Raw genomic sequence first — 25,922 nt, 5'->3', positions numbered from 1 at the left:
ACAACAGGGAAGTCCTCGCCTTGAGGGGCCACGCATGGCCCCTCCTGATTCCATGGCCATCAACAACAGCTCATCCTGCTACACACAGATAGATGTGGGAGTCTGAGTTCACTGTTAGGAAAACCCAGACGCTTTTACTGGGGACACTTCTCTTTAACTTCAGGCTGCCTTCCACGTGAGGTGTCTGATCTCAGAGACTCCGACCCTGTGTTCACTCTTGCCCAGTTCCATTGTCTTAGAATGAGGGTATCCTGGGGTTACTGTGGTTGTCTCCTGTTCTTTTGACTCCATGGTGGTTGTGGATTGCCTTGTGGATTGCCTCATCCTAATCCCTCAAAACAAATATGCTGAAAATGAGTAGCTTCAAACTGAGATTCCTCTTTTTTTAATTTATTATTACAAATGCTATTTATTTTCATTATTTTATATGTACTTTTATTCTTAGTAGGCCAAATGACTATACATAGACAGCTTTAGGATATTTTTCAAAGAATCGCAGATAAATAACATTTACATGCAGAGGCAACATGGGCCATCATTTGAGGTTCCTTTTTAATAGCAGATCTGCTCACAGATTCAGCTTCTCTTTTGGAAGGAGGAGTCTTCAGAGAGTCACCTGCAAAGGCCACAAGCTCCTGAGGGTCAGCAGTATGTACGTGCTAAGTTGCTTCAGTCATGTCAGCTCTTGCAACCCTACAGACTATAGCCCTCAAGGCTCCTCTGTCCATGGAATTCTTCAGGCAAGAATACTGAAGTGGGTTTCCATTTCCTTCTCCAGGGCATCTTCATGACCCTGGGGTGAAACCCACATCTCTTGTCTCCTGCATTGGCAGGCGAGTTCTTTAACACTAGTGCCATCTGGGAAGCAGTAGAGATGAGCAATTCTGTTGGGTTTTAGTGGTGAAGACTTGGGTTCTTGTGTCCTGTTTTTAATGACTCCAACCTTGGTTGCCATTGTGCCTAGTTCTCACACAAAGAAGAAACTAAAAACTGCAGGCAGTATCCTTAAGACTGCTGCCTGGCTCTCGCCTGCCTACATGGGCTGGGAGTTTCTTTTCTTTTTTTTTTTTTAATTTTACTTTTTGGCCATACCACACCACATGGCATGTGGGATCTTAGTTCCCTGACCAGGGATGGAACCCGCACCCCCTGCATTGGAAGCTCAGTTTCTTAACCACTGGATCACCAGGGAAGTCCCTGGGCTGGGGTTTCTTATCAAAAGTCTAGAGACACATTCTGACAGGTGTGGGTGGGCCAAATAGTGGCAATGGAAGAGATTTGTAATTCCTGGGATATTACACATGGTCAGCCTAGGATTGACCTAGATCAAAAAAAAAAAAAAGAATTGACCCAGATGATGCACGTCCATGAACATAGGAGGTTCCCAAAGGAGCATGAGCCCCAAGGCCCATGTTAGTGTGGAGGGCTCTGTCCATGCTCATCACACTGCAGCATTAAGGGGTGGTCCTGGGCAGTAGATTGCTGCTGTTCATTTTTAGGGGGTTAGTGATGTTTGACGCTGATTGGCACATGACAGGGATGTTAGCTGGGTCCTCCCTTCTGAATCTTGGCTCAAACATGGCTGCCTAGGGCTGAAGACTCTGGGAGGTAGTGAAGGACAGGGAAGGCTGGTGTGCTGCAGCCCATGGGGTTGCAAAGACACAACTTAGCGACTGAACAACAACAAGGAGTGAAGACAGAGCAGCCCCACCTGGTTCAGGAGTCCTCGTATGCAGGGACCCATCACTTATGGTAGAACCGTGGCAGATGGGCTGGAAGCAGAAATGGTTGGCTTGACTGGCAGGTGGAATTTTAAAGTGAGATACTCACTTACCATGGCTAATGTATTTCAGCTTCTCTAAAGGTGTATGAGTGTTGTTAAATAATTCACAATGTCACGGTGGCAGGCTCGACATGAACACCTCCACACAATTAGGCCTTTATATTTGTAAGACAGGCTGAGAGTAGAAGAAATGGAATGCTTTATTCTTCCCCAGCCTCACACTGTCTTTAAGAGAGAGAGCTGGGTCCAGAGTGATTCATCCAGGTCAGTCTTGCTCTGGAACCAGCATCAGGGCTGCGGAGCTTCTGGGGACCACTGAGGTATCAGCAGGAATGGGCCAGAAGATCTGGGAAGCTGCACAGTCCACCTACCCCACCACCCCAGGGGTGGAGTTAATGCACATGGAGTGTCAGTGTCTGCAGGCAAGCATGTTAACAGTGTAGATCATTCTCCGCCCCACGCTCTCCCCCCAGGAATGCTGCACAGGTGTGTGGGGCTTATCCATGCTGGAATTTTGAAAGCAAGAATGATTACTGTACTCCAGTTACATTTCTGATTTCCTGCCGTTTGACCAGTTTCCTCCCATAGCTGGCTCAGTTTTCAGACACTGCTGCAGCCAGTAGGGGAAGCATGTGTTATTTCCATCCTTCCCTCTTTGACTTTTTTCAGCTCTTCCATTTCTCACTTCCAGGTATTCCAGTCAAAAGAGGTACCTGAGAAGACGTCTTCACCTGAAGAATCCATCAGGATGACCAAAGGCATCACCATGGCAACGGCCAAAGCTGTGGCCGCTGGGAACTCTTGTCGACAGGAGGACGTGATAGCCACTGCCAATCTGAGCCGGAAGGCCGTGTCGGACATGTTGACCGCCTGCAAGGTAAAGGCTTTGGCGTTGATTGGGGTGGGTAGGGTGGTGCTCTGTCATGGCTGAGCTGTTGCAGTCAGTCTGGAGAAGGAGAGGGACTGGCCATGTGTAGGAGTGAGCAGTTCAGTACCCTGGCCTGTGTGATAGAGTGCACACTGATGGCAGGTGTGCCCGTCAGCCATGGGAGGTGACACTCTGGAGGGAGTTTCGTATTTAAGAGGGCATGGACTTGGTCTGCTGACTTGCCCTCCCACTTCATCTCTCAGTTCTTCCTAAATAGGTGGGGGACACCTTCTTATAGGGGCTGCAGTAGTGGAGCAGGACTGTGAGGTTTTGTCCCAGGCCCTCCAAAGGGAAACTGCACCCCTCGTCAGCCTGCGCCCTTATCTGCTTCCTTGATCAGCCGTTTTGTGCTAGGAAGGGTATTGCCATGACTGGGTGAGGGAGTGAGTTAGAGGAACCAAATAGCACCAGGCATCTTGGGGAAGCTCTTCCGACCCTTAGGGAGATAGCAGGGGCGGCTGCCCTGAGCGGGTGCTGCTGGAGAGAGCTGGGGAGACCTGAGCTTTATAACTTTCACTTTACTTTACATCTGTTAAGCCAAGGAGCCATAAGAGGCCCCCCACCTCCCACTGAGCAGCCCCACCCCAGTCCTGCACCTTTCTGGGGATAGCCATGTCCCTGGAACCCTGACTTCTCCCCATGATGGATCAGTGACACCTCACCCCTACCCCACCCCTCATCCCCCCACCCCCACCACCCTGGTCAGCAGATGGAGATGAACCACAGAAGGGGAAAAGCAGCTGTTGCACCTTGGGGTCCTTGGGAACAGGCCCTTCTCTGTGGTGAAGTGAGTTGTGGGGAGAGCTGGTGCAGGGTCAGACAATGGCTTCTCCTGTTCCTCAGCAGGGATGGATGGGCTGGTGTCCCTGGGCAAAGGCAGGGCGAGGCAGTCAGGCTGGAGGGCTGGGTGTGGGGAACAGCACTGCATTTCCTGGTCCCCAGGGTGCGGGGGAGGGGAGGTGGGAGGAGAAGAGGGTGACAAGAGGGTGGGGCCGCTGTCACGAGTCCCACGCGTGCTGGGCCAGGGAGTTTCTCTCCTCAGGCCCCAAGTATAGTTTTATTATGTTACTTCTTTTATGTATTTGGTTGTGTTGGATCTTAGTCACGTCACGGGGGATCTTTCCTCGCGTCACGGGGGATCTTTCCTCGCGACACGCAGACTCTAGTTGTGGTGCATGGGCTCAACAGCTGTGGCATCAGGGCGTGAGTGCCCCTTGGCATCTTGGCATGTGGGATGTTAGTTTCCTGACCCGGAATCAAACCCACGTCCCCTACATTGCAAGGCAGATTCTTAACCACTGGACCACCGGGCAAGTCTCCCAAGTACAGTTTTGATGCACTCAATGGGATCTACCCTGGCAGAAGTGATCATTCCGTTTGGGTTATAACCTCCATCACTGCAGTATTTGCCAGCCAGATAGGCTAGTGAGCACCACCACGGTTCACATGCAGAGCACCTCATAGTTTTAGAATCGATCCTAGATGGGTAGAGTAAGGGAATTCTTCTAATTAGGAATTCTAATTTGATTGGAGAGGTGATGTGGCATGACCAAGGTCGCACAATTAGAACCAGAACTGAGATCGTACCTTCTGAGCTCCGGGCCAGTCTGTTTCTGCTCCTCGTGGCCTCCCAGTCACAGAGATCAAGGTCACCATGGTTGATGAACAACGGGAACCTCTGTCTCCATGTTACAGATGTGAAATGGAAGACAGCTCTGATTTTCCTCCCCTGTGTTCCCATCTCCAGGGGAAGAGGTTAAGGGTTAAAGTACAGGTGCCCCTGGCCTAGCCCTGACTCTTCATTATGATCTCGCCCTGGCTCAAGCCGTCCTGATTTTCAGCCAGAGCTTCACATGCCAACACCAGACTTGATGACAAGGGTCACTGCTGAGCCCGGAGACTCCTCTCAGGACAGGACTTAATGATGCCTACGTTTCCTGTGGTCTCTGGTATCTCCCATCCCTTGCAGAAAGGAAATGAGGCAGCTTTCCAGAAAAGGTGTGCAGTAAATAGATAGAAAACTAGGCATGCCAGTTGGTGGGCCAAGAAGGAACAATTCTGTGCCAAGCAGAGGGCTACATGGCCGTATTTGAACACTGCCTTTGGGGCTGAGCAGGGCAGCCAGGGCAGAAACAGAAGTGGGGTAGGACCCATACTGACTCATCTTACGGGACACGGAGGATTGCATTAATTGCTCCAGTGGGGACACAGACTTCCCTACACCCCCGGTTAATTCCAGTGTGTATTTCTTTCTGAGCGTGCTTTCATGTTCATATGTCTTTATCAGACACAACTTCATACCTCCAATTACAATTAACATTACATGACTGTTTGTTACTGTAAGTCATTATAACTGATTCTTTAATGACATGAAATACATTGTTAATGAATATACTCTTTCCCCTACTATCAGCTATTTAGATTATCTGCACTTTCCTTAATCATCAACTTCAGTGAACATCTTTGGGCATCTTTGGGTTTTTTTTCTATGCTTTGGATAATATCCTTAGGCAAAACTCCCAGAAGTAGAATTAGTGGGTCAAATGATGTGACTTTCTGGTTATTGCTAGTTAAATAACCCAAGGGTTCTGTCAAGTTAGAGGCACCAGCAGTGATGACCAGCAGTGACCATCAGCACCCACACAGCTCTCAATGAGGGCCTTGTGCTTACCTACTAGAGGAGCATCATAGCCCCTGTCTTCCCCCTTGAACCAGACCTGGGCTCTGTCCTCACACTTGGAGACACGGGGGAGCAAGGCTGATGAAAGTGTGGAAGGAGTTAAAGGCCTGGCCTGTTAGTTCTCAGATGAATAAAACCAGGCTCATAAATGCTAGATGCTGGCCACTCAAACTGGGGGGCCAGGTGAGGAGAAGTCCCAGGTATTCTCCAAATAGCCCCCAATCCCGGGGAAGAAGGATTTGACTGGAGGAAGCATGGAGACAGGTCACTCTTCCCCTTCTGCCTTGACCTTTTATCCTAAGGCGTGATTTGTGTTTGTCCTGACTTGTGATTTTTTTTTTTTTTTTGCAGTTTTCTGTTTTTTGTATTCTTGTAAGCCCCTTCAAGTTCTTTCCAGAGTGAAGTTATAGGAGGAAAGGCTAAATGGGTAGGATTGCCAGACTGAGCAAAAAAAAAAACAAACAAAACCATACCAGGGTGCCCCATACTTAAGCTAAAAGTTTTCATTATTTATTCAAAATTCAAACGTCACTGGATGTTATGTAGTTCATCTGGTGGCCCTGTGAATGGACGTGCCATGTGAAACGATATTTCTTGAGTAACTCAAGTCAGCAGGTCACAAGTACAAAAATAAGAGGAGCCAGATGCTGTGTTAACCATATGTCCTGGTTGGCTTATCTCGACATGTATAATGTGAGTTATTTATGGCACCTTGAGGGTGCTGGGGAGCTCTCTCTCTGAAGGTTCCCAGGAGCCAGTGGGCCCGGTCAGGAGACTGGCTATGACTGCAGTGTGGTCTGGTCACAGAGTGAGGAATTTCTTCCTTTCAATAAAAGATGAGAGCGTCAGCGTGATGAGAAAGGAAGAAAAAAGGGGCCAGATTCACTTGCTTTTGTCTGGCCCCTGGCACTGGAAAAAGCCAGACACAAACTTGTCAGAGAACCTAAAGTGGAAACAGGTAGGACGTACAGCACCACGTGGCCGCCTGGTCCACTTGCCTCCTGGTTCTTCCTGGCTTAAGGTGACATTGCTTTCTTTCTCCAGCAAGCTTCCTTCCACCCTGACGTCAGTGAGGAGGTGCGCACCAGAGCCTTGCGGTATGGGACGGAGTGCACCCTCGGCTACCTGGACCTCCTGGAGCACGTCTTGGTGGTGAGGAGGGGCGTGGGCAGGGCTGGGGCTGGGGAGGAGCTAAGCATCCTTTCCTTGGGAAAATCCCACTTAGAGCTTCATGCAAGCTCCACTTGCAAGGCTTGGACTAGATGGAGCCAAAAAGCGTCTCACAATTCATTGCTTCAACTCACAAGATACAGGTGTAGACTGGAGAGAGGTGCCATTCAAATCCAAAAGAACTTGGGGAGGTCTGGAAGAGAGTTTGTTCAGGAGTCATAAACAACACCCCAGGAGAGACTTGACGGTAGCTCCCCTCCCTTCGTTACTTTTGCTTCTTCCCAAACCTAAAAAAAAGATCCATCAATTTCAGATATACAACACATGTACCTCAAAGACTGTCAAGCCTTTTGATTCTCTGGGCATTGAAATTTTTCTCTTTTCATGCAACCACATGCGGCTCACAGGGCAAAGGAAGGATCCAAGACAAAGATGTTTGGCCTCCTGGTTGAGGTTACCAGCTACTAATGACAGACCTGGGATCATGTCCTACTTACTATTCTCAGCTGTCCCCATCCTAGCATTTCAGTGCCTTCTCTTTAACTTAAATTTCCCTCTGATGTTAAGCATTTTTGGTTTTCTAAGGGAGCATTACTTACATTCTTCACCCAGGTAACTGTTTTTCTGTAGTCATGTTAAGTCATGTCCAACCCCTTGGAACTCCATGGACTGTAACCCACCAGGCTCCTCTGTCCATAGGATTTTCCAGGCAAGAATACTGGAGCGGGTTGCCATTTTCTTCTCCAGGAGATCTTCCTGACCCAGAGATCGAACCCACGTCTCCTGCATGGGCAGGCAGATTCTTTACCACTGAGCCACCAGTAACTGTGGTCAGTACAAAAGTGCATCTTTTGTTAGAGTGACCAGTCTGGGGTTCCTCACATTGGGCTCCCAAAGCCTGAATACTTGTGAGCAGAAGCCAGTATATCGCTTGTGAGCCAGCTGAGAACATCTTGGTCAGTCAGCGTTCGCAGGCACAAGCCTCCCTCAGCCAAACCAGCTCTCTGTGTTGGGACTGAAGTTTTCAGCCCATGAGCACACTTAGCAGGAAATTCAGTGTAAAGAGAATGAAGCCAGTAAGGCTTCCAAAAGATATCATTTTCTTGATGAGACGATCTGTTCTGGACACATGGAATCTTGTTATGTCCAAACATTAGAAAGCATAGTGGAAACAGTCTTAGGCTAAGGTTCAGAACCTCGAATTCAAATTCAAGCTCTGCCAAGAAACTAGCTCCACAACTGCCATCTATCTGGGCTTGAGTTTGCTCAGATGTTAGACAGGCAGCTTATTCAGGATTAAGTGAGACTGTGGGGAGGCCAGGGCACTGGCTGAGCTCACGCCTGCTGCACACTTTGTTGAAATACTTCTGGAAGGTGCCCGTCCTGGCTGAGCGGAGGTGCGGGGCTACAGCAACAGTGCCCACCTTGCTTCCTAAGTGGGCGCTCTCGCCTGACCCCCTGTTTCTCCTTGTCTCGCCTATGCTTTGACTTCTGTCTCGGTCGTTTAATACTTCCTTGTTGTTCAGTTGCTGTGTCCTGCTCTTTGTGACCCCATGGGTTGCAGCATGCCAGGCTCCTCTGTCCTCTACTGTCTCCTGGAGCTTGCTCAAATTCATGTCCACTGAGTCGGTGATGCCATCCAACCATCTCATCCTCTGCCGCCCCTTCTTCTTTCCTCAATCTTTCCCAGCATCAGGGTCTTTTCCAGTGAGTCGGCTCCTTGCATCAGGTGGCCATATTATTGGAGCTTCAGCTTCATTATCAGTCCTTCTGATGAATATTCAGAGTTGATTTCCTTTAGGATTGACTGATTTGATCTCCTTTCTATCTAAGAGATTCTCAAGAGTCTTCTCCAGCACCACAATTCTGGCATCTTCCTATTACTCACAGGAGGGATCCTCACTTCACCTGTTCCTCCAGGTCCGTTTCTTGGTTAATCCATATTTTTTCCCACTCCTATGTCCATATCTGTGTTGGACTGACAACTGACTCGGGGTTAGTGGGTCCAGGCCCCTGCACACCTTTGCTCTTGGTGAACCATTTAATGAGAATGTTACTGCATTGGGGCCCACCTGCAGTGGCATCTTTGCCAAATCCATGAAGCTGCATGGAACGGATGCAGCAGCTTTCAAGGCAAACAGTGAGGATGTCGAGTTTCCTTCCCCCCTAGTCCCAGGTGAGTTCTGTCTGCATGAGGAACGACAGGTACCTGCACTTGTTTTGAGAAGTTTCTCCCAAGGGAGAAGGAAAAGGGAGCCCTCATAGGGTCCCCTCCTTGACCTTAAGCCACCTGTAGCCCCTCTCCCAGTACCTGGGAACCAGATGCGGCATCCACCAAGGCGCTTCGTGTCTCCTCAGCTCCTCTCCCTGCACTCCGTGTGTTAGTGGCAGAAGACAGGGCCTCCTGGGGGTGGGGGCCAGGGGGAATGGTCGGCCTCTTTGCTCAAGAAGAAGCCCAGGATTCCAGGTCTCAGTGAATGTGAGGGAAGACCTAGGAGCCGTTCCCAGGCCACACACTCAGAGACCCCAGCTTTATGGCCGCTTAATGACTGTGTCGGACTTCCCAGGTGACGCTAGTGGTAAACAGCCCACCTGCCAACGCAGGAAACGTAAGAGACGCATGTTCAGTCCCAGAGTCGGGAAGATCCCCTGGAGGAGGGCATGGCAATCCATGCCAATATTCCTGCCTGGAGAATCCCATGGACAGCGGAGCCTGGAGGGCTATAGTCCATAGGGTCACAAAGAGTCAGACACAACTAAAGCGACTTAGCACGGACACAGTGACTGTCGGGCATCAGCCCTAGTGATAATCAGCAGGTTCTTCTGGAACAGGAAGGACACATTCCACAGGGAGACTCCACATCACCTGTGATTTGGGAGGTTTCATGTGAGGCCAGAGGTTGGCAATAGGGGAGCGACCACTCGCTTCTTTTCATGGACCCACGAGCACCACTGCACCTTACAGCTAGCTATGCTTCCCTGGTGTTTTCTGTTAGTTCTTCCTGATATTTACTAAAGAAGCAGGACTCTGAAACCTGATGTTTTCAAACCTAATTTGGTTGATTATGTGGTGGTCAATGTGTCTGTTAGAAGCCTGCCACCCGAATTTCTTTTAATTTTTCTATACAATTATTATCATTGTAACCCTTAAGTAAAGTAGAAGTATAAATGTCCTGTTTACCCATAGTTGTTTTGAGATTTACGGTGTGAAAAACGCTGGTGCTAATTTGAAATCACTAATAGGAAAAAAAGCTAGATGACATGAAAACTTTTATACAGCATATAGAATTGGTCTCATGTTTTACAAGAAGGATGTTATTGCCTTTTTATGGTGACAAGTGCTGATGGTTCTAATGTCCAAGGAGATAAGAATGAAATCACATCAAATATTTGTTTTAAAAAATTAGCTCATATATTTTTGTCTTTTTAGAGACTTGCACATATTCCATAAAGGATATTTTCCAATAAAAATACAGGAAGGAAACATCCAGATAATGTTCGTTTTCATAAACATGAAAAATACCAGTTCCTGACTGAAAACGGTGGAACCTCTGTGACAGCGTTCCGACCTCCAAGCTGCACATAGTGGTAGTTTCCTTGGTCCTGCAGCTAAAATTAAGCTCACATTTCACCTCATGTGCCCTCACTCCTTCTCCAAACAGATTTGAAAGAAATCTGGGCTAATATGATGCTAAGTATGAGGAAGATTGTTCCACATGAGAGGCGTGCGTGCTTCGTTGCTCAGTCATGTCTGACTCTTTCTGACCCCATGAACCACAGCCTGCCAGGCCCCTCTGTCCATTTCCCAGCCAAGAATACTGGAGTGGGTTGCAATTTCCTTCTCCACGGGATCTTCCTAACCCAGGGATAGAGCCCACATCTACACTGCAGGCAGGTTCTTCACTACTTGAGCCACCAGGGAAGCCCTCCACATGAGAGGACCATGAGCCATAAGACTGCTTAGGACAGAGCTGGTGGAGCCCTGACCCAAGAAGAAATGAAGAAAATGGAAATGCACAGACATAGACACTAGTGTTCACTTCTGAGGGAACTTAGAGTCAGATAAAGAAAGCCAAATTGCAAATTCAGAGAAGACATTAGATTTGTTTGGAAATTACCTTTAGGGTAGAGGGAAAGAATACTAAGATAAGCTATTTGAGAGTGGTGAATTAAAAAGCAGTGAAAACTAGAGATTTACACACACACACCATACTCCCCATCCTCCCCTCCTCACTTGGAGAAAGTGTCTGGCAATTTAGAGGAATAAACTGAGATCACTTTCAAGTGGTCCAGAGAAGTTCAGCTATCTTCTTTAGGGGCTGTTTTTCTTAAATTTAGACACAAGAAAATGTGGGAGAAGGTATCCTGCTTTGGCTTGTTCAGTTCAAATATCTTAGAGTCAAGGATTCCTCACCTGTTTTGGCTGATTTGTATATTTTAGTTTTACTTTAGAAAAAAAATCTTAAAACACAGAAAACCATGTCAACATTTGTGTGTCTACCATCTATAATTAACTTTGTTAATTAATATTTTGTCTTATTTGTTTCAGATTCTTATTTTGTTTAAAAAAAAACTCTCAATAATAATTAATTTTATATCCTTTACCAATACCATTCTCCTTTTTTTCTCTGTTGAGGCACAAATAACTATCATGATTTCAGCTTTCTTAACCTTTCATGGATTTGGGCCTCCCTGAATTAGCTAAAAGCCCATTTCCTGCCATCTCCCTACCCTCATAGGAGAAACATCAGCACATAAACACAAATGTCCCTTAAACTGTTAGGAGGATTCCCAGACACCCCGCTCCATCCTTTGGGAATTTAGAAACTCCAAATCAAGAACCCTTCCTTGGGGAATGATTTGTTTGTTTGTTTGAGAATCCAGTTATCAGTCTATAAATAGAGGGATCTAATTTAGGCAGAACCCTGTCCTTGCTGCCCTGGGAGCTACTTATGCAGCTTTAGCTGTGCCTGTTTGAGCAGTTTTGGCCTTCTGCATTTGCTGTTAGCTGGTTTGTCATGGAGGATTTCTACTGCAGGATGAGAGACAGCCAGTTGGCCTTTGCAGTGACCACAGTTCAATATTGCTGCTAACCTACAATATGAGCTCTTTGACAGGGTTAAAATTACCCTCACTTTCACTAGCTGCACTTTAATTCTGTTCTGTTTCCTGCTATTAGAAATCATGTTGACTTAATTGCAGAATAAAAATAGAACTCCTTTGCTCTGCCTTGTCTAAATAGGGTGCTTTGTTGTCAGAGCCGTTGCCTTTCTTAGAGCCAGAGTGTATACAGAAGTGGTTTTCTCTTTCCATCAAGGTTCTTTTAAAGACAGAAGTCTTGCACCACTCTACTAGGATGATTTAAGTGAATCTCCCTACCACACCCTTCATTTTTGTTCAGCTTTATTGAGGCATAGCTAGCATACAATAAACACATATTTGAAGTTTACCGTTTGAGTGCTGATATTTGAATACATCTGTGAAAACATCACCACAATCAAAACAATGAGTATATCTATTACTCTTCAAAACTTCCAGGCAGCCACTGATCTGCATTTTGTTATTATAGATTTGCTTACACTTTCCAGACTTTTATATAAAAGAATCCTCTAGTGTGCACTCTTCTTTGTCTAGCTTCTTTCACTCAGCATCAGTATTTTCAATTCCATCCACGTTCTTATGTGTAGCAGTAATTTGACCCCTTTTATTGTTACTTGGTGTTCTCTAATCTGTTTCCCTGTTGATGGATACTTGGGTTGTTTCCAGGTTTGATTGTTAAAAATAAAGCTGCTAAGAGCATCCTATATATGTGTTTTTGCCTATATGTTTTCATTCTCTTGGATAAATATATTAAAGTGGAGTATTTGTATCATAGTATGGGTATATTTTTAACTTCTTAGGAACCTACTAAATTCTTTTGTAAAGTGGTTATTTCCACTAGCAATATATGAGAGTTCCCATTTCTCCATGTCTTTGTGAGCCCTTAGAATGGTCAGTCTTTTCAATTTTATCCATTCTAGTGGGTAATGAAGTGGTATCTTATTGTGGTTTCTTTTTAATATTTATATATTTTGGCTGCACCAGGTCTTAGTTTTGGCATGTGAGATCTAGTTCCCTGACCAGGGATTGAACCCTGGCCCCCTGTACTGGGCACATGGAGTCCCAGCCACTGGACCACCAGAGAAGTCTACTGCAGTTTTAATTTACAATATGGAGTATCTTTTATGTACCTGTTTGCCTTCTGTATATCTTCTCAGATGATCTCTTTTCAGATCTTTTGCCCTTTTTAATTGGATTTTTGTCTTATTGATTAGAGTTCTTTATATTTTCTAGGCATGAGTTCTTTGTCATGTCAGTGAAAAACATTAATAGTCAATCAAAGAAAGAAATGAAAATTTTTATTTGAGTGAACCTGAGGATTATATCCTGGGAGACTAGTCTCTCAGAGAGCTCTGAAAACTGTTTTGAAGAGATAAGTGAGAAGGCAGGCATCAGTATATCTGTGGTTTTAGCAAAGAGAGTACATACAATTAAGCACTCATCTCGGGAGAAGCTTGCTGCTAGTCACTAGAAATAGACATCTTAGTTAAAGTGCTTTCACAGTATAAGAAGATGTAAGAATTCAGGTTCATTTTTAAAATCTCCTGAAAATATCTAATTCTCTGAGGACCAGTTCAGTCGGTTTTCCTGGAGCACAAAAGGCCTCATCCTTGCCCTAAGTTTCTTTGAGGATGTATTATAGGTCAGTAACTTAGTGGAGAATGACTTAATCCTTACAGGCCTGGATGGGGGGCAACATTCTTTATTTTACACTCCCTTCCCTTTCAGTTTTAATTGCAACCAGAGATTGGAAGGCATTTTGTGACCAATTTGTGCCACTGCACTAGAAATACTCATTCACAGGTCAGGCCAGAATTTTGTTGATAGGCCACTCAATGTACTGTTATAGGACCAGGCCTTGTTAACAGTAACCAGAGGCCTCTGGACCGCCTGTCTTACTAGTCTGTTATGGTCCAGGATGCAGTTCCCTCTTGTTTCTTCTTCCGATATCATGAGTTACACTGTTACAGTCATTGATGTCCTGGCACTATATATTTGGTCAATCGTTTCAATTCACCTAGTCATTATTAGTTTTATCTGAAGCTCAGTCACACATTTTGTAATGCAAGAAACAATAATCTTGTAAAATAGGCAGAATATAAATAATTATTAATGCTGGTAGCATTAATAAGGTTGTAAGTATTTAAGCTGAGAACTTTCATTAGGTGTGGCCCAGTATCTCCTCAGATTGTCTAAACAATCTACTCTGCATCCATCTCTATCTTTAAGGGAAATGGTATGTTGACATTGTACGTAAAGTTCACCAAAGAAGTCTGCATGAACATGGTGTGAATAGTGGGTCATTGTGACCCCTTACAGGATTGAGAAAGGAATTTTATCTTCTAAGGAGTTACATGGCGGCATCAGAAGAAGAAAAATTGATCTTTATGGTTGAGCAGCTATTTCTGCTCTTGGGCAGTTCTGTTAACATATAATGCAGATGCACAGTGCCCACTAGAGGGGAGCGAGGAGCCAAAGGGGATCTTCCCAGGGGATCTTCCCAACCGAGGGATTGAACGCGGGTCTACTGCATTGCAGGCAGATTCTTTATCATCTGAGCCACCAAGGAAATCCAACAGTGTCTGGCAGCGGGAGACAAATGTATATTTAAAAAGAGAAAAATGACAGCAATGCAGACCGAAAACAAACAAGTGCAGATAGAACTTGAGTAAAAATGAGAGTGCAACTAAGATATGTCTTATATCTAAAATATTAAACATTTAGGAAGAACTGAATGTTTGTTTGCAAGTGTGTGTTAGTCACTCAGTCGTGTCCAACTTTGCAACCCCATGGACTGTAGTCTGCCAGGCTCCTCTGTCCATGGGGATTCTCCAGGCAAAAATATGGGAATGGGTTGCCATTTCTTTCTCCAGGGGATCTTCCTGACCCAGGGATCAAACCTGGATCTCCTGCATTGCAGGCAGATTGTTCACCAAGGTTATCAAGTTATTTTTAGGATTATATCCCAGTGTGGGGGAAGAAAAACAATTTTCCTTCTGCTCTGAGTTCTTGCCTGAGATCGCATATAGTATGACAGATTAACCAGAGAACAACAAACAAAATTTTATTCACATGTGTACCCCATGGATAAATGGAAGCTACCCAGGGGAAAAACGAGTAATTCACAAACTGGCCTAAGCCACCCGATTATATACTGCCTTTAGGCAAAAAAAAAAAAAGGGGGGGGGGGGGAGGTATATATGGTGTGAAGAGGCTGATTGGAGCAGGTGGTCAGGAAAAGCAGGGTTAATGAGGGTTAAGATTGTTAGCAGATTTAAGTCGGAGCGTTTTTTCTTGTTGGACTGTACTGGGTCCTTGTTGCTTTGCGTGGTCTTTGTCTAGTTGCTGCAAGCGGGGGCTACTCTTTATTGTGGTGCATGGGTTTCTCGTTTCGGTGGCTTCTCTAGAAAATGCAGGCTCAGTAGTCGTGGCTGGTGAGCTCTAGAGCACAGGCTCAGCAGTTGTGGCCCATGGTTTTAGTTGCTCTGGGCCTATGGGATCTTCCCAGAAGAGGGATCGAATCCATGTCCCCTGCATTAGCAGGCAGATTCTTATCCATTACACTACTGGGGAAAGTCCAAGTCAGAGCCGTCTTCATTGACAGCATTCTCTTGTGATTTTGAGTCAGTCTTCTCTTACTGGTACAGAGAAGGAGGTTTCTTTTATAAATGTGTATTTCCCTTTCAAAGGGTAACTTCCCTGTTTTCAGAGCATCTCCTGTGTCTGATTTTTCTCAAAATAACCAACTGAAAGCAATCTGTATGCCAAAGAGGCACATTCTGGAGTGACATACTTTGCTACCAGCTTCCTCGCTTTCTTCTTTCATTTGGCTGCCTAGTTAATTCTCTTCTTGTTAACAACCTTATTGAGATATAATTGGCATATGACAAACTTTTCCAGTTAAGTCATACAGTTCCTTGATTTTCACTGTATTTAAGAGTTGTACAACTATGGCCATAATAATAATTTTAGAACATTTTCTTCTTCCCAAAAAGAGACCTCATGCTCTTTAGCCCTCCTCATTCCCTTCAGCCCTACTCCTAGCCCAAGACCAACACTGATCTTTTTTATGCCTCAGAGTTGACTCATTGGAAAAGACTCTGATGCTGGGAGGGATTGGGGGCAGGAGGAGAAGGGGACGACAGAGGATGAGATGGCTGGATGGCATCACCAACTCGATGGACGTGAGTCTGAGTAAACTCTGGGAGTTGGTGATGGACAGGGAGGCCTGGTGTGCTGCGATTCATGGGGTCACAAAGAGGAGGACACAAGTGAGCGACTGAACTGAACTGATGAATTGCGTATTTCGGTCATTGCATATAAACACAATCATACAGCGTGTGGTCTTTTGTAACTGGCTTCTTTCATGCAGCGTGATGTTTTTAAGGTTCTAAGACAAACTCGCAGGTTCCTGCTTTTTAAAGTTTTAAAGCATAATTTATGTGTTCTGTCCCCTATTTAAGAAGCTAAGATCACTAAGGTTATTTTCCTGTGTTCTGCAGTTTTCATTCTTACAGTCAGCTTTCTACTCCATTTCTAGTTCATGTATGCATGTAGTGTGAGGAAAGGGTCAGGTTCTTCTTACCTATGGCTACCCAATCGTTCCAGCATCGTTTGTTGACACAATTATCCTGTTCTCAATCAGTCAACCAATATGGCCGACTGACTCTAGTTCTGGACTCTCTCCTGCTCCGTTGATCTGTATATCTGTACAATATCATGTTGTCTTGATCACTACTACAACTTGATCATGAGTCTCGAAATCAAACATTATAAGACTTGTAACTTTGTTCTTTTTCAAAATGGTTTAGCTGTTCTAGGTCCATTGCATTTTACATACACTTAGAATCATCTTGTCAGTATCTTTAAAAAAAAATCTTGTTGGGATTTTGGCTAGGATCATGGAGATATCTGAGAACAATTGATATCTCAATAATCTTTTAATCAATGAATATAGTATATATACCCATTTATGTGGGTTTTCTTTAATCTTTTCAACAATATAGTTTTAGCATGCACATCTTGCACATTTGTTATCAAATTTAACAGGTATTTCATGATTTTTATGCTACTATAAATGGTATTGCTTTTTTAAAAAATTTAATTCTCACTCCTAATATGTAGTAGCATATTGGCAGTGAAAATTTTTTTTTACTCACTGGTAATATGTAGAAATACAATTGGTGTTTGTAGATTGACCTTATATCTTGTGACCTTGCTAATAAACTCATTTATTTTACCTTTTTTCCTTTTTTTTTTTTAACAAATGCCTTAGAAATTTTTACGTAGACATTCATGTTATTTATAAACAAAGACAATTGTACTTCATTCATTTGTTCAGTCATTCACAGGTTTGTACTGAGTTAATATCTGCATGGTGACATGTGTAGGTAGGTCTTAGGGTGAGGAAATGAGAAAAACAGAACAGCTAAACTCAGAACAGTAACAAATATAAAATTTAGAAGAGTGCCAGAGGAAGGAGGGTAGGGATAGAGGCCTGGGAAGTGATGTTCAAGAATCTTTGACTGATCAGTTCAAGGGTATAACATAATGTCTTCTATGCACTGGTATGTCTGGGACTGGAATGTCTTCTATGCACTGGTATGTCTGGGACTGGTCAATGTGTAACCCTGTTAACTCTCCCAACCCCAGATTTTTCACCAAGCTTCTCTTAAAATTCTCTTATAGTTTTTGGATTCAAAAGAAATATTTTCCAAACTCATGAGAAAGAGTACAATTCCTGGCCATGTGAAAAGGGTATAGGACACCAAAAAGGGAATTTAACGTTTCATGAATGCCTACTGTGTTCCAGGCATTGTGCAAGATACTTCTTGTGTGTGATTCCGTTTGATGTTTATGCCACTCCTAAGGAGTAAACATTATTACAGTTTTACAAATAAGCAAACAGGTTCTGAGGGGGGTTAGTAATCTGCCCATTGTCACAAACCAGGAGCAGGTGAAGCCAGGTTTGAACCGCAGGTTTGACAAAGCCAAAGCCCATGCTTTGTCTACTGCTCAGAGGCTCCGAAACTGTCTATAGTCATCAGGAGTGGTGCTATCCTCCTGAATACCTGAGCATTTCTAAATCTCAGCATGACCCCTGTAAAGCATGGGTAAGAGATGCAGAAAAGAATACTGAAAGAAGGAAATTTCAAGATTAGGGAGGAAGAAGATGGTGTAAGTCAGATGTAAATCCATGGGGGGAGGATGGTAGGGAGTGCTCGTCTGTTTCATAGTTCTGTTCTTGAATTAATTTGGGAAGAAATCAGCTGAGGATGTCCTTTAAATTGGATTAGGGTTATATTTTTTAGGATGTTTTTTAACACCATAAAAAAAAAAGGAAAAAAAAAGCAAGTTTAAAGCCCCTTGAAGCTAGGTTTAAAAGAAGGAAAGTCCATAGGACTTCTCCCAGGAGAGCTTGCAGTCAGAACCCTGGAAATGAGTTGTCCTTTTAGGAACAGCCCTCCTCTTGGGGATTTTTCCCTCCAAGATCCCACCTGAGTCACACGTGTCTTCTGGCCCCATATTTGCTTTGTCACAAGCACCAGATGACCTGTGGCCTTGGGCTTTCATGTTCACTCAGAGCATTCTTTCACCTTGGGTAATTTTCATGTGTGTAGATTTGTTTTAGGTACAAACAAAAGGACAACTAAGAACTTCATCTCCCTTATGGTCTCAGGGAAGTATGTCAGAAAGACCTTAGGAAAACCCCTGCTCCCCAACTTTTCATTTCTCACGTGAGGAAACTGAAGGCCAGTGAGTCTTAGGTGTTTCCCCTAAGTTTCTGAAGTCACTCAGGGACAGAGTTGCAACTTCAAACCAGGGGGTCCAGCTCTGCATCCACCAGCAAGAGTGGGCTTCCTGTCACAATGGCTGCCATCCTCCTTACATGTCTGACGTGTTCTTCACACAGATTCTTCAGAAACCAACACCAGAACTCAAGCACCAGCTGGCTGCTTTCTCCAAGCGCGTGGCTGGCGCCGTGACTGAGCTCATCCAGGCAGCAGAGGCCATGAAAGGTAGGCTGGATTCTCACATGTCATCCTGTGGGGCAGCCTGGACAGCCAGCTGAGCAGAGAAGATGTGCAGCCAACACAGGCCTTTTCTTGACAGCCAGAGGAATAGAGTGAGGAAGTTTTTAAAGGCAAATAGGAGTAGAGTTAGACTTAAAAAGTAATATCCTTCTGAAACAAGTCTTTTCTCATACATAATACAAGTTATGTATTAAGTGCTTCAACATAAATGGCATAATCCATCTAGAACTGTTCACCTCTCTCTTAAGGGTCTTGCCATCCATTTTCTTCTGTATTTTTCTTTGAATATTTATTTTTATTTAAATAATACACTTCATGTTTAGAAATGGTGCTATCTGGGTACATTGTTTACACACCCCTTCATGGTTAACATGGAAGCAATCAGCTCACCCATGAAGGGTTTTCTAACCAATCTCCCTTTGTTTGCATTGAGGGGAGTGGTTGTTCTCTTCTGGGAACTCATCCTCATGAGTTCCCAGAAGAGAATGACAAATCTCTGTGCTCAGCATGATCTCATTTCTCCTGTGGATGCCGACTTGCATTCATGAGCTTTAAGTTACAAATCAGAGTAAAACTCAAGCTAGCCTCGGTCTGTAAGATCTTGATTTTTGCAGCTCACATTGATGGCTGCTTCTGTGGTAGGGCTGTCTGTACAACTGGGCTGGAAAGCAAGGATCAGACAGGCAGCCACTGCACCCAGTTGATCTCTACGAGAGCTTGGGGAGAACATCCCTTAGGAGAGTGCAGCTGGTCGGCTTATGGAGCATGCCTGCATGCAAATCCCGATATTGTTTGCAATTAAGTCACTGCTCTGAGTTCCACAGCTACAAAGAATGACCCTTTTTGGACTGATTTTAGGAACAGAGTGGGTGGATCCCGAAGACCCAACCGTCATTGCAGAAACAGAATTACTGGGGGCTGCAGCATCCATTGAGGCTGCTGCTAAGAAGTTAGAGCAACTGAAGCCAAGAGCAAAACCGAAAGTGAGTGTCCATGTGTGGCTGCTTATCTGATGTCAGTAGGTCTTCCAGTGGATGGCTGTGAGTGGAGCCAGGTGGGCTGCAGGGAGCTCATGTCCTTACCTGTGCTTGAACTAGTAACCTGCAAACCTGTTCTGCCTGCCTAGCACCTTTTTACAGGGTATGGAAAAAACCCAAGGGTGGGTCTTTCAGGTTAACCACCCCAAGAAATACCTTTGGGTAGCCAGAGGAAGAATCCAGGTGTTTCTTGAAACAAAATCGTGATTTTTGTTTCACTATTATATGAATCAGGTATTGGATGTTTTCTGTAGAAAGCCCCAGTAATTGAATGTGAGACTGTCACCCTGTAATTTTCTGGTTTCCACAATGCTTTTTAGCAAAAGTAGCAATGCTGGGTCTCTCCTTTCCTTAAAAATCAATAGAGAGCAATGTGAACCTCAAAAGTGGACCCAGTAACTGACTTTTTTCAGTACATGCTGGAGACTGTGGTTAACTGGCATGTTTTCTCCATCTATGGTTGTCATCTAGATAAATGCTGAGAACTTAAGATCATAAATATGTGTTAAGAGAAAGTCATTTAAAAGAAAGAGATACTTTAAGGTGGTGCAGTAGAGAGGACAATTAATACGTAAAAAGACGGTTCTCTGGTGCTGTCTGGGGGACAAAGCCCAACCCTGTAAAGAAACCATAATCCCGTCTCCCCCATGGCTGTCTTCACCAGGAGGATGGTGGAACCAAAGGGAACCATCTTTCTAATCAAGCAAGTCCCTGCTGATAACCTCACCTCCCTTCCAAGGACCCACATACATTAGGAAGTAAAATCTGGCTCTTCTCAAAAAAAAGTTGGATTTCCAGTTTAGATATGCCTAAAAGTGTACCTTTAAAAAAAAAAACAAAGGGTGGAGTTTGAGTACTAAAATACACCGAAGTGCTCAAAAGCAGTTCTTGGGCTCATGAGGTATGTGAAATAGACATGGGCATATAGTCAATCTATTAAGTTTGCAAACCTTCTTAAAACCTTGGAATTCTTAGAGCCAGTCTCCTAATTGCCACTCTAAATTTGGTAAAGGCCTTTTTTAGAATTTCTCATCTGAACTCAAAAGTTCAGAGTTTTAGCTTCTAGTTTTTGAGTTTGTCAAGGTCCTCTTTACTGGCCTTAACCTGAGGGTCTTAGGTGATACGAGATTTTAACCAAGTTTTTCTCCGCAAACTTCAGAGCTAAGTGTAGGGGCAAGGGCAACTCCATCTTCTGGACTTGACTTGATTTCTGCTTTATAAAATACGTTCAGTGTGAGTGGAAAACTTCTTTCAGCTAAGAAGCAGGCAGCCATTAACTGCGATTTTGAGGCTTAAACTTAAATCATTTTCCTTTTCCTTCTCTGATTTGCCACATGCTTTCCCGTCCTCTGAGGAAAGCTTCGTCTGCTGGTGCTGCAGCCGTGTCAGTTGCTCTTTCTCCTGAGAATCAGCCTGGCGCTAATTTACCCCGCACTTCCCAAGCTCTAAGAGCTGCTGTCTCAACCCCAGTCCTGTTGTCCTTCGGCAGGATCTTCCCGAGCTCTGTCTGCTCTCAATTCTGCTTCCCCTCTGTCCAGCTCTTGATTTATCTCATGATTCTTGATCTGAAAAACAAGGTCATTAGAGTTCCTACCCCATGGGATTATTGATATAACATATTAGATAATTTAGAAATAGTGTCTGACATGTCATAAGACTTAGTAATATCACTATCACCAAAAATGCACTTCTGGAACTTTTATCTACTACGTCCTAGGAAATGTCTGAAACAAAAGTTATTCCATGGATCCATGAGCTTATGGCCTTAGCTTAAAAAAAAAAAAAAAAAAAAAACTCACACTGATCGAGTACCAAGCACATGCTAGTCAATCTTCTAGGTATTTTACATAGATTAACTCATCTGGTCCTTACAAGTCCACAAGGCAGCATCATTAGCATCCCTGCTCTAGGGATGCGGAATCAGAGGCAAATTACTTGCCAGAGTCAGGTGACCTCGACAAAGCTAGAAGCAGCATTGCGTGGGCTCCAGGTGGCAGTTTAGCCTGTTCCAGTCCTCTTGGCCTACCTAGTATCAGGAACTCTGGTGCAGTCCCATGGAGGATGTTTTTGGTTTACCCATACCCTTTGAGCCATTAATCCCACCTCTGGGAATCTGTCCGGAGGAGGAAATCCAGAGAGGATAAAAGTCTTGTGTGCATGAGAGAGTTGCTCCTTTCATCCTATTCAAAGCAGCAAGAATTTGGAGGTGACCCTGAGTGTCTCCTTGAAGGACGAGTATGTAGCTGTTCAGAATAATGGATGATCAGTCTGTGTAGCATGAAGAAGGTGCTCCTGGCATAATATTAAGTGAAAAGAAAACAGGATGTGGAGTCATGTACTCAGTATGATCACAACTCTGTTAAAAGAAACACTTGTGAATGAAGGAGACAGGTGAGGAATGTGTAAGAATGATGGTGGGACTGGGGTGGTGGGAGGGTCTATGTCTTAAAATTTCATAAGACAATGTTTTAAAAATAATAGCACTTAAAAAGTTAGTGATGACTGCTGAACTGGGCCAGTGTGCGTTCCCCCGCTGCCCCAGGATCACCCAGCCTTTCTGTTTACAGTGTGGATTTATAAGGAAAGCCAGGGTCACAGTTGACATAAGTGTTGATTTGAGTCCCTTCCTTGGGGGTACCTACACTGTGTCACTCCCATCTTCATATGAAGGAGTATTTGGCCCTTCCTGAATCTTTAAAATGATTAAAAATCTCACTCCAGCCAGTGACAAAGGTTCCCACACATGGATTGTGTTATCTATAAAACCATTCTGAAGAACCCATCACCCAAGACCAGATTCTGTGCCTGTCTGGGAATGCCATCTCCTCTGTGGTTAATGCCTACATAAAATAAAATATCTTTCTTGACTTCAAGAAGGAATTTCTCCCCAGTTTAAAAAAAAAGATCCCAATCTGACATCATAATCAATCAGTCTTTTGAGACCAACCAATTCTTCCCATCCCCTTCCAAAATGGAAGTCAATCAATTCCAAATCCTCAGGGTTCTGTAAGTAGGCCATTCCTGCTATACCTCTGCCCCTGGTAACTACATAAAACCCCAGGCACCCAAGATTGGGTGAATGTGCTTTGCTTCTGTCCCTGGGAAGCAGCTCCACTGCTTTGAGGGAGTTTGGGGGATGGGCAGTTGTTTTCATCTCCGTTGCTTTGCCCACCACATTCCCAGGTTGCCTGTTTTAAAAACAGAATGATCCAGAGTTTGTAAAGATGATTCCTGGTATATTCCCAGCTTGGGCCCTTAAAAATGTAAGCATCTCTTTTTACCGGGAATCACCCAGACACAAGTAACAAATTGGCATCTTTGGATCCACCGTTTGCTTGGGAAGATGGTATAAAGGCAAAATGAGAATGTCGGTGAGCCCAGGTGCATGTGCCTAGGATACCGCTGATGGCGCCGTTTCCATACCTGCAGACACACCTGTGCTCCACAGACAGGTAACGGAGGTGCCACAGAGGCGCCCTCCCCACCCCACCCCCTCCCGTGGCTGCAGCTTGCAGTGCTGTGCCCCATTCTCAGCTCAGTCAGACCTGGATGCCTTTCTGCAGGCCTCTGTGTGATATGTTTGATATATTAGGTTGTTATTTAATCCAACTATATATCAAACATATTCCTACAGTGTCTTGCCCTGTCTCCGGGGGTTCCTAATATAGCTTATAAGGCAACAGGAAAGAATATGTTAGAATCAGAAGTAGATTACTCATTACATCTCTTTTGTTATATTCCATTTCTTCTTGTAGCATTTAAAACCTGTATCTGTACTGCTAGATTATTTTGTTTATTATAGAAACAAATCATAATTAATGACGTTTCATAAGAGCTTAGGTATTATGTATAGCTTAGTTTTGTGCAATGATGAATCCTTAAAGGCTGTGCTCAATGTGGGGGAGTAAAAACCATGTTTGTGATACAGGGTCAGGATTATAACCTCCAGACACATCTCGATTTACATTTCATTTTAATTCAGTTTTATCCTGATCTTCAATGTAGAAATTAGTAATTTTCACAATCAAGCTTTCAGCAAAAAATTCAAGCACAAATCAACTCTCTGTAACGTTGCTTTCCACCCACAGTAACAAAACGTATAAACCAAATCAGCCAAACCAAATGTATGGATGGTGAGTCACTGGGCTTTATATAAACCTTGGGGATGAAATATATCTAATAAAGATAACGCAGTGTGGAATATACTCTGTCTGTTGAGTTTCCTGTTGTAGGTTAACTTGTCAGAAGAGGTTGATAATATTTAGAATATGCCGACAATCAGAAAGTGATTCCAGAGCCTAATTGGGTGCAACAGGAAGTTCGGGATTGTGAAACATTTTTTCCTGGCACGTAACAGCCTAACTCGGTTAGCTCTGACCTCCTCCCCCTAGAAGAGCCTGTGAAGGATATGTGAGTTCATTCTGATCTCTTTCAACAGAAGACTTAAAACTCTGCTTTCTGAAAGGGGAAGTTTTGTGCTAATGGCTCCGATTTTTGGGGCAAAGAGGATGCGCTCTTGTAAAGGTCACTCCTGAATATACAGACACTACTCTATGAAGATAGTGAGCCAGAGGTGTGTACAGGTGGATTAGGAAAGCCTCTTCTGGTGGGTCTAAGAGCCAGCCCCATGCTGCTGGCAGGGACTGCCTAGTGACAGGTCACAGCAGCAGACAAGTGGTGACACAGGGGAGGTCAATACAGTGTTGGGGCCCCAGCTTCCAGAGTTAGGAAGTGGAGCCTGTCCCTGGGATCCTCCTCATTGAGAAGAGAGCTATATGCCAGCCAAGATGCTGCCATAGTCAATGCTACCTTCACGCCGCTAGATGGCGTTGTTTGGGGTTTTAAGCCCAGTTAAAGTTGTTTGCCAAAATGACATAGTCATGGAAAGCAACAGCAAGCTGCTCTGAATAATGAAAAGCTCAGTTTAAAAGGACTTGAAGTTTGAAGCCCCTACATTAGAATTGATGTATCTTTTTAGGGTACATTTTGCTGTTGACCAACAGGCTCTACTGATTAGTTGGGCAAATGGGAAAAGGCAGCCAGATGTTCAGGGAGAAGGATACAGCATTTTCTCTATGACCAAGCAGTGGACATTGAGCTCCTGTACCACTAGCTGCTTCCAGGCCAGGAGACGTGAGGTGGGCGGAAGAGTAAAGGTGAGTGGGGCCCCTAGTCAGCATGTATTCCCACATGACTCCCCACCAAATAGAGCAGTGGGTCTCTCAGACCCTCCTCAGACACGCACAGGATTCATGTCACATGACTTTACAGTGTAACAATTCTACCTAATTAAATCTTTGGAAAAATCCTGTCATCTGTTCTTCACCCATGCTTCCTAGATAGACGCTCGAGTGCCTATATATTTTTTTAAGAGTTTGACACATCTTTAAGAATTTTTCTATCAAATAGAAAGCGCAATTAGTAGATCCTGATAAAGGATGCTGCTGCTGCTGCTGCTAAGTCGCTTCAGTCGTGTCCGACTCTGTGCGACCCCATAGACAGCAGCCCACCAGACTCCCCCGTCCCTGGGATCCTCCAGGCAAGAACACTGGAGTGGGTTGCCATTTCCTTCTCCAAAGCATGAAAGTGAAAAGTGAAAGTGAAGTCGTTCAGTCGTGTCTGACTCTTAGCGACCCCATGGACTGCAGCCCACCAGGCTCCTCCGTCCATGGGATTTTCCAGACAAGAGTACTGGAGTGGGTTGCCATTGCCTTCTCCACTGATAAAGGACAGATGGATGGATAGATATCTGTAACATAAATCTGGAATGACATACAGGAAAAAAAGAACAGAAATAGCAGTTAAAAGATTATTCCAGTGGTATTTAAAGAAAGTGGTGGCTGCTGTGGGAAAACTGCTCCCAAAATACTAATCGGACAAGCTTGGACTTTGTCCATCAGATGTTGCAGAAACATGCAGTTATTCCACATCTGGGTGCAGAGGCCAGTCCCTTCCCAGGTGGCTGGCATAACCATTTGGCAGCGCTTTCTCTCTGGCACCTGCTTTGTCTGTTGACTGTTTCCCTGGAGTTTTCCCTGGGACCAGATCAACCTGGGGAGACCAGGCCAGCTGACCAGCTCTGGTCTCTTGGCAGTTCCTGTGGTTCTGAGAAGTTTCCCTTTTATTAGGACTAGTAAGCGTGGTAGTCCTAAAGACAACCCAGCTGGGGTCCTCCAGAAGAGAAGCTGAC

General features: G+C 44.5%; 1 protein-coding gene across 7 annotated transcripts in view; it reads left to right on the top strand.

Moving 5' to 3' along the window:
- The window catches only part of TLN2 (talin 2), a 499,060-nt gene that overhangs the window by 457,614 nt on the left and 15,524 nt on the right, over window positions 1-25,922 (top strand). For all 7 annotated transcript variants that reach the window (XM_055537745.1, XM_055537738.1, XM_055537740.1 and 4 more), the window contains 4 exons: window positions 2,475-2,660; window positions 6,436-6,543; window positions 18,575-18,680; window positions 19,554-19,678. In XM_055537745.1, the coding sequence (XP_055393720.1) occupies window positions 2,475-2,660; window positions 6,436-6,543; window positions 18,575-18,680; window positions 19,554-19,678 (525 nt within the window). The remainder of the gene's footprint in view (window positions 1-2,474; window positions 2,661-6,435; window positions 6,544-18,574; window positions 18,681-19,553; window positions 19,679-25,922) is intronic.

Source organism: Bubalus kerabau, chromosome 10, assembly GCF_029407905.1.
Source record: "Bubalus kerabau isolate K-KA32 ecotype Philippines breed swamp buffalo chromosome 10, PCC_UOA_SB_1v2, whole genome shotgun sequence".
NCBI lineage: Eukaryota > Metazoa > Chordata > Mammalia > Artiodactyla > Bovidae > Bubalus > Bubalus kerabau.
The sequence above is the reverse complement of the archived record's forward strand: the minus strand, read 5'-3'. Positions and strand labels throughout refer to the sequence as shown.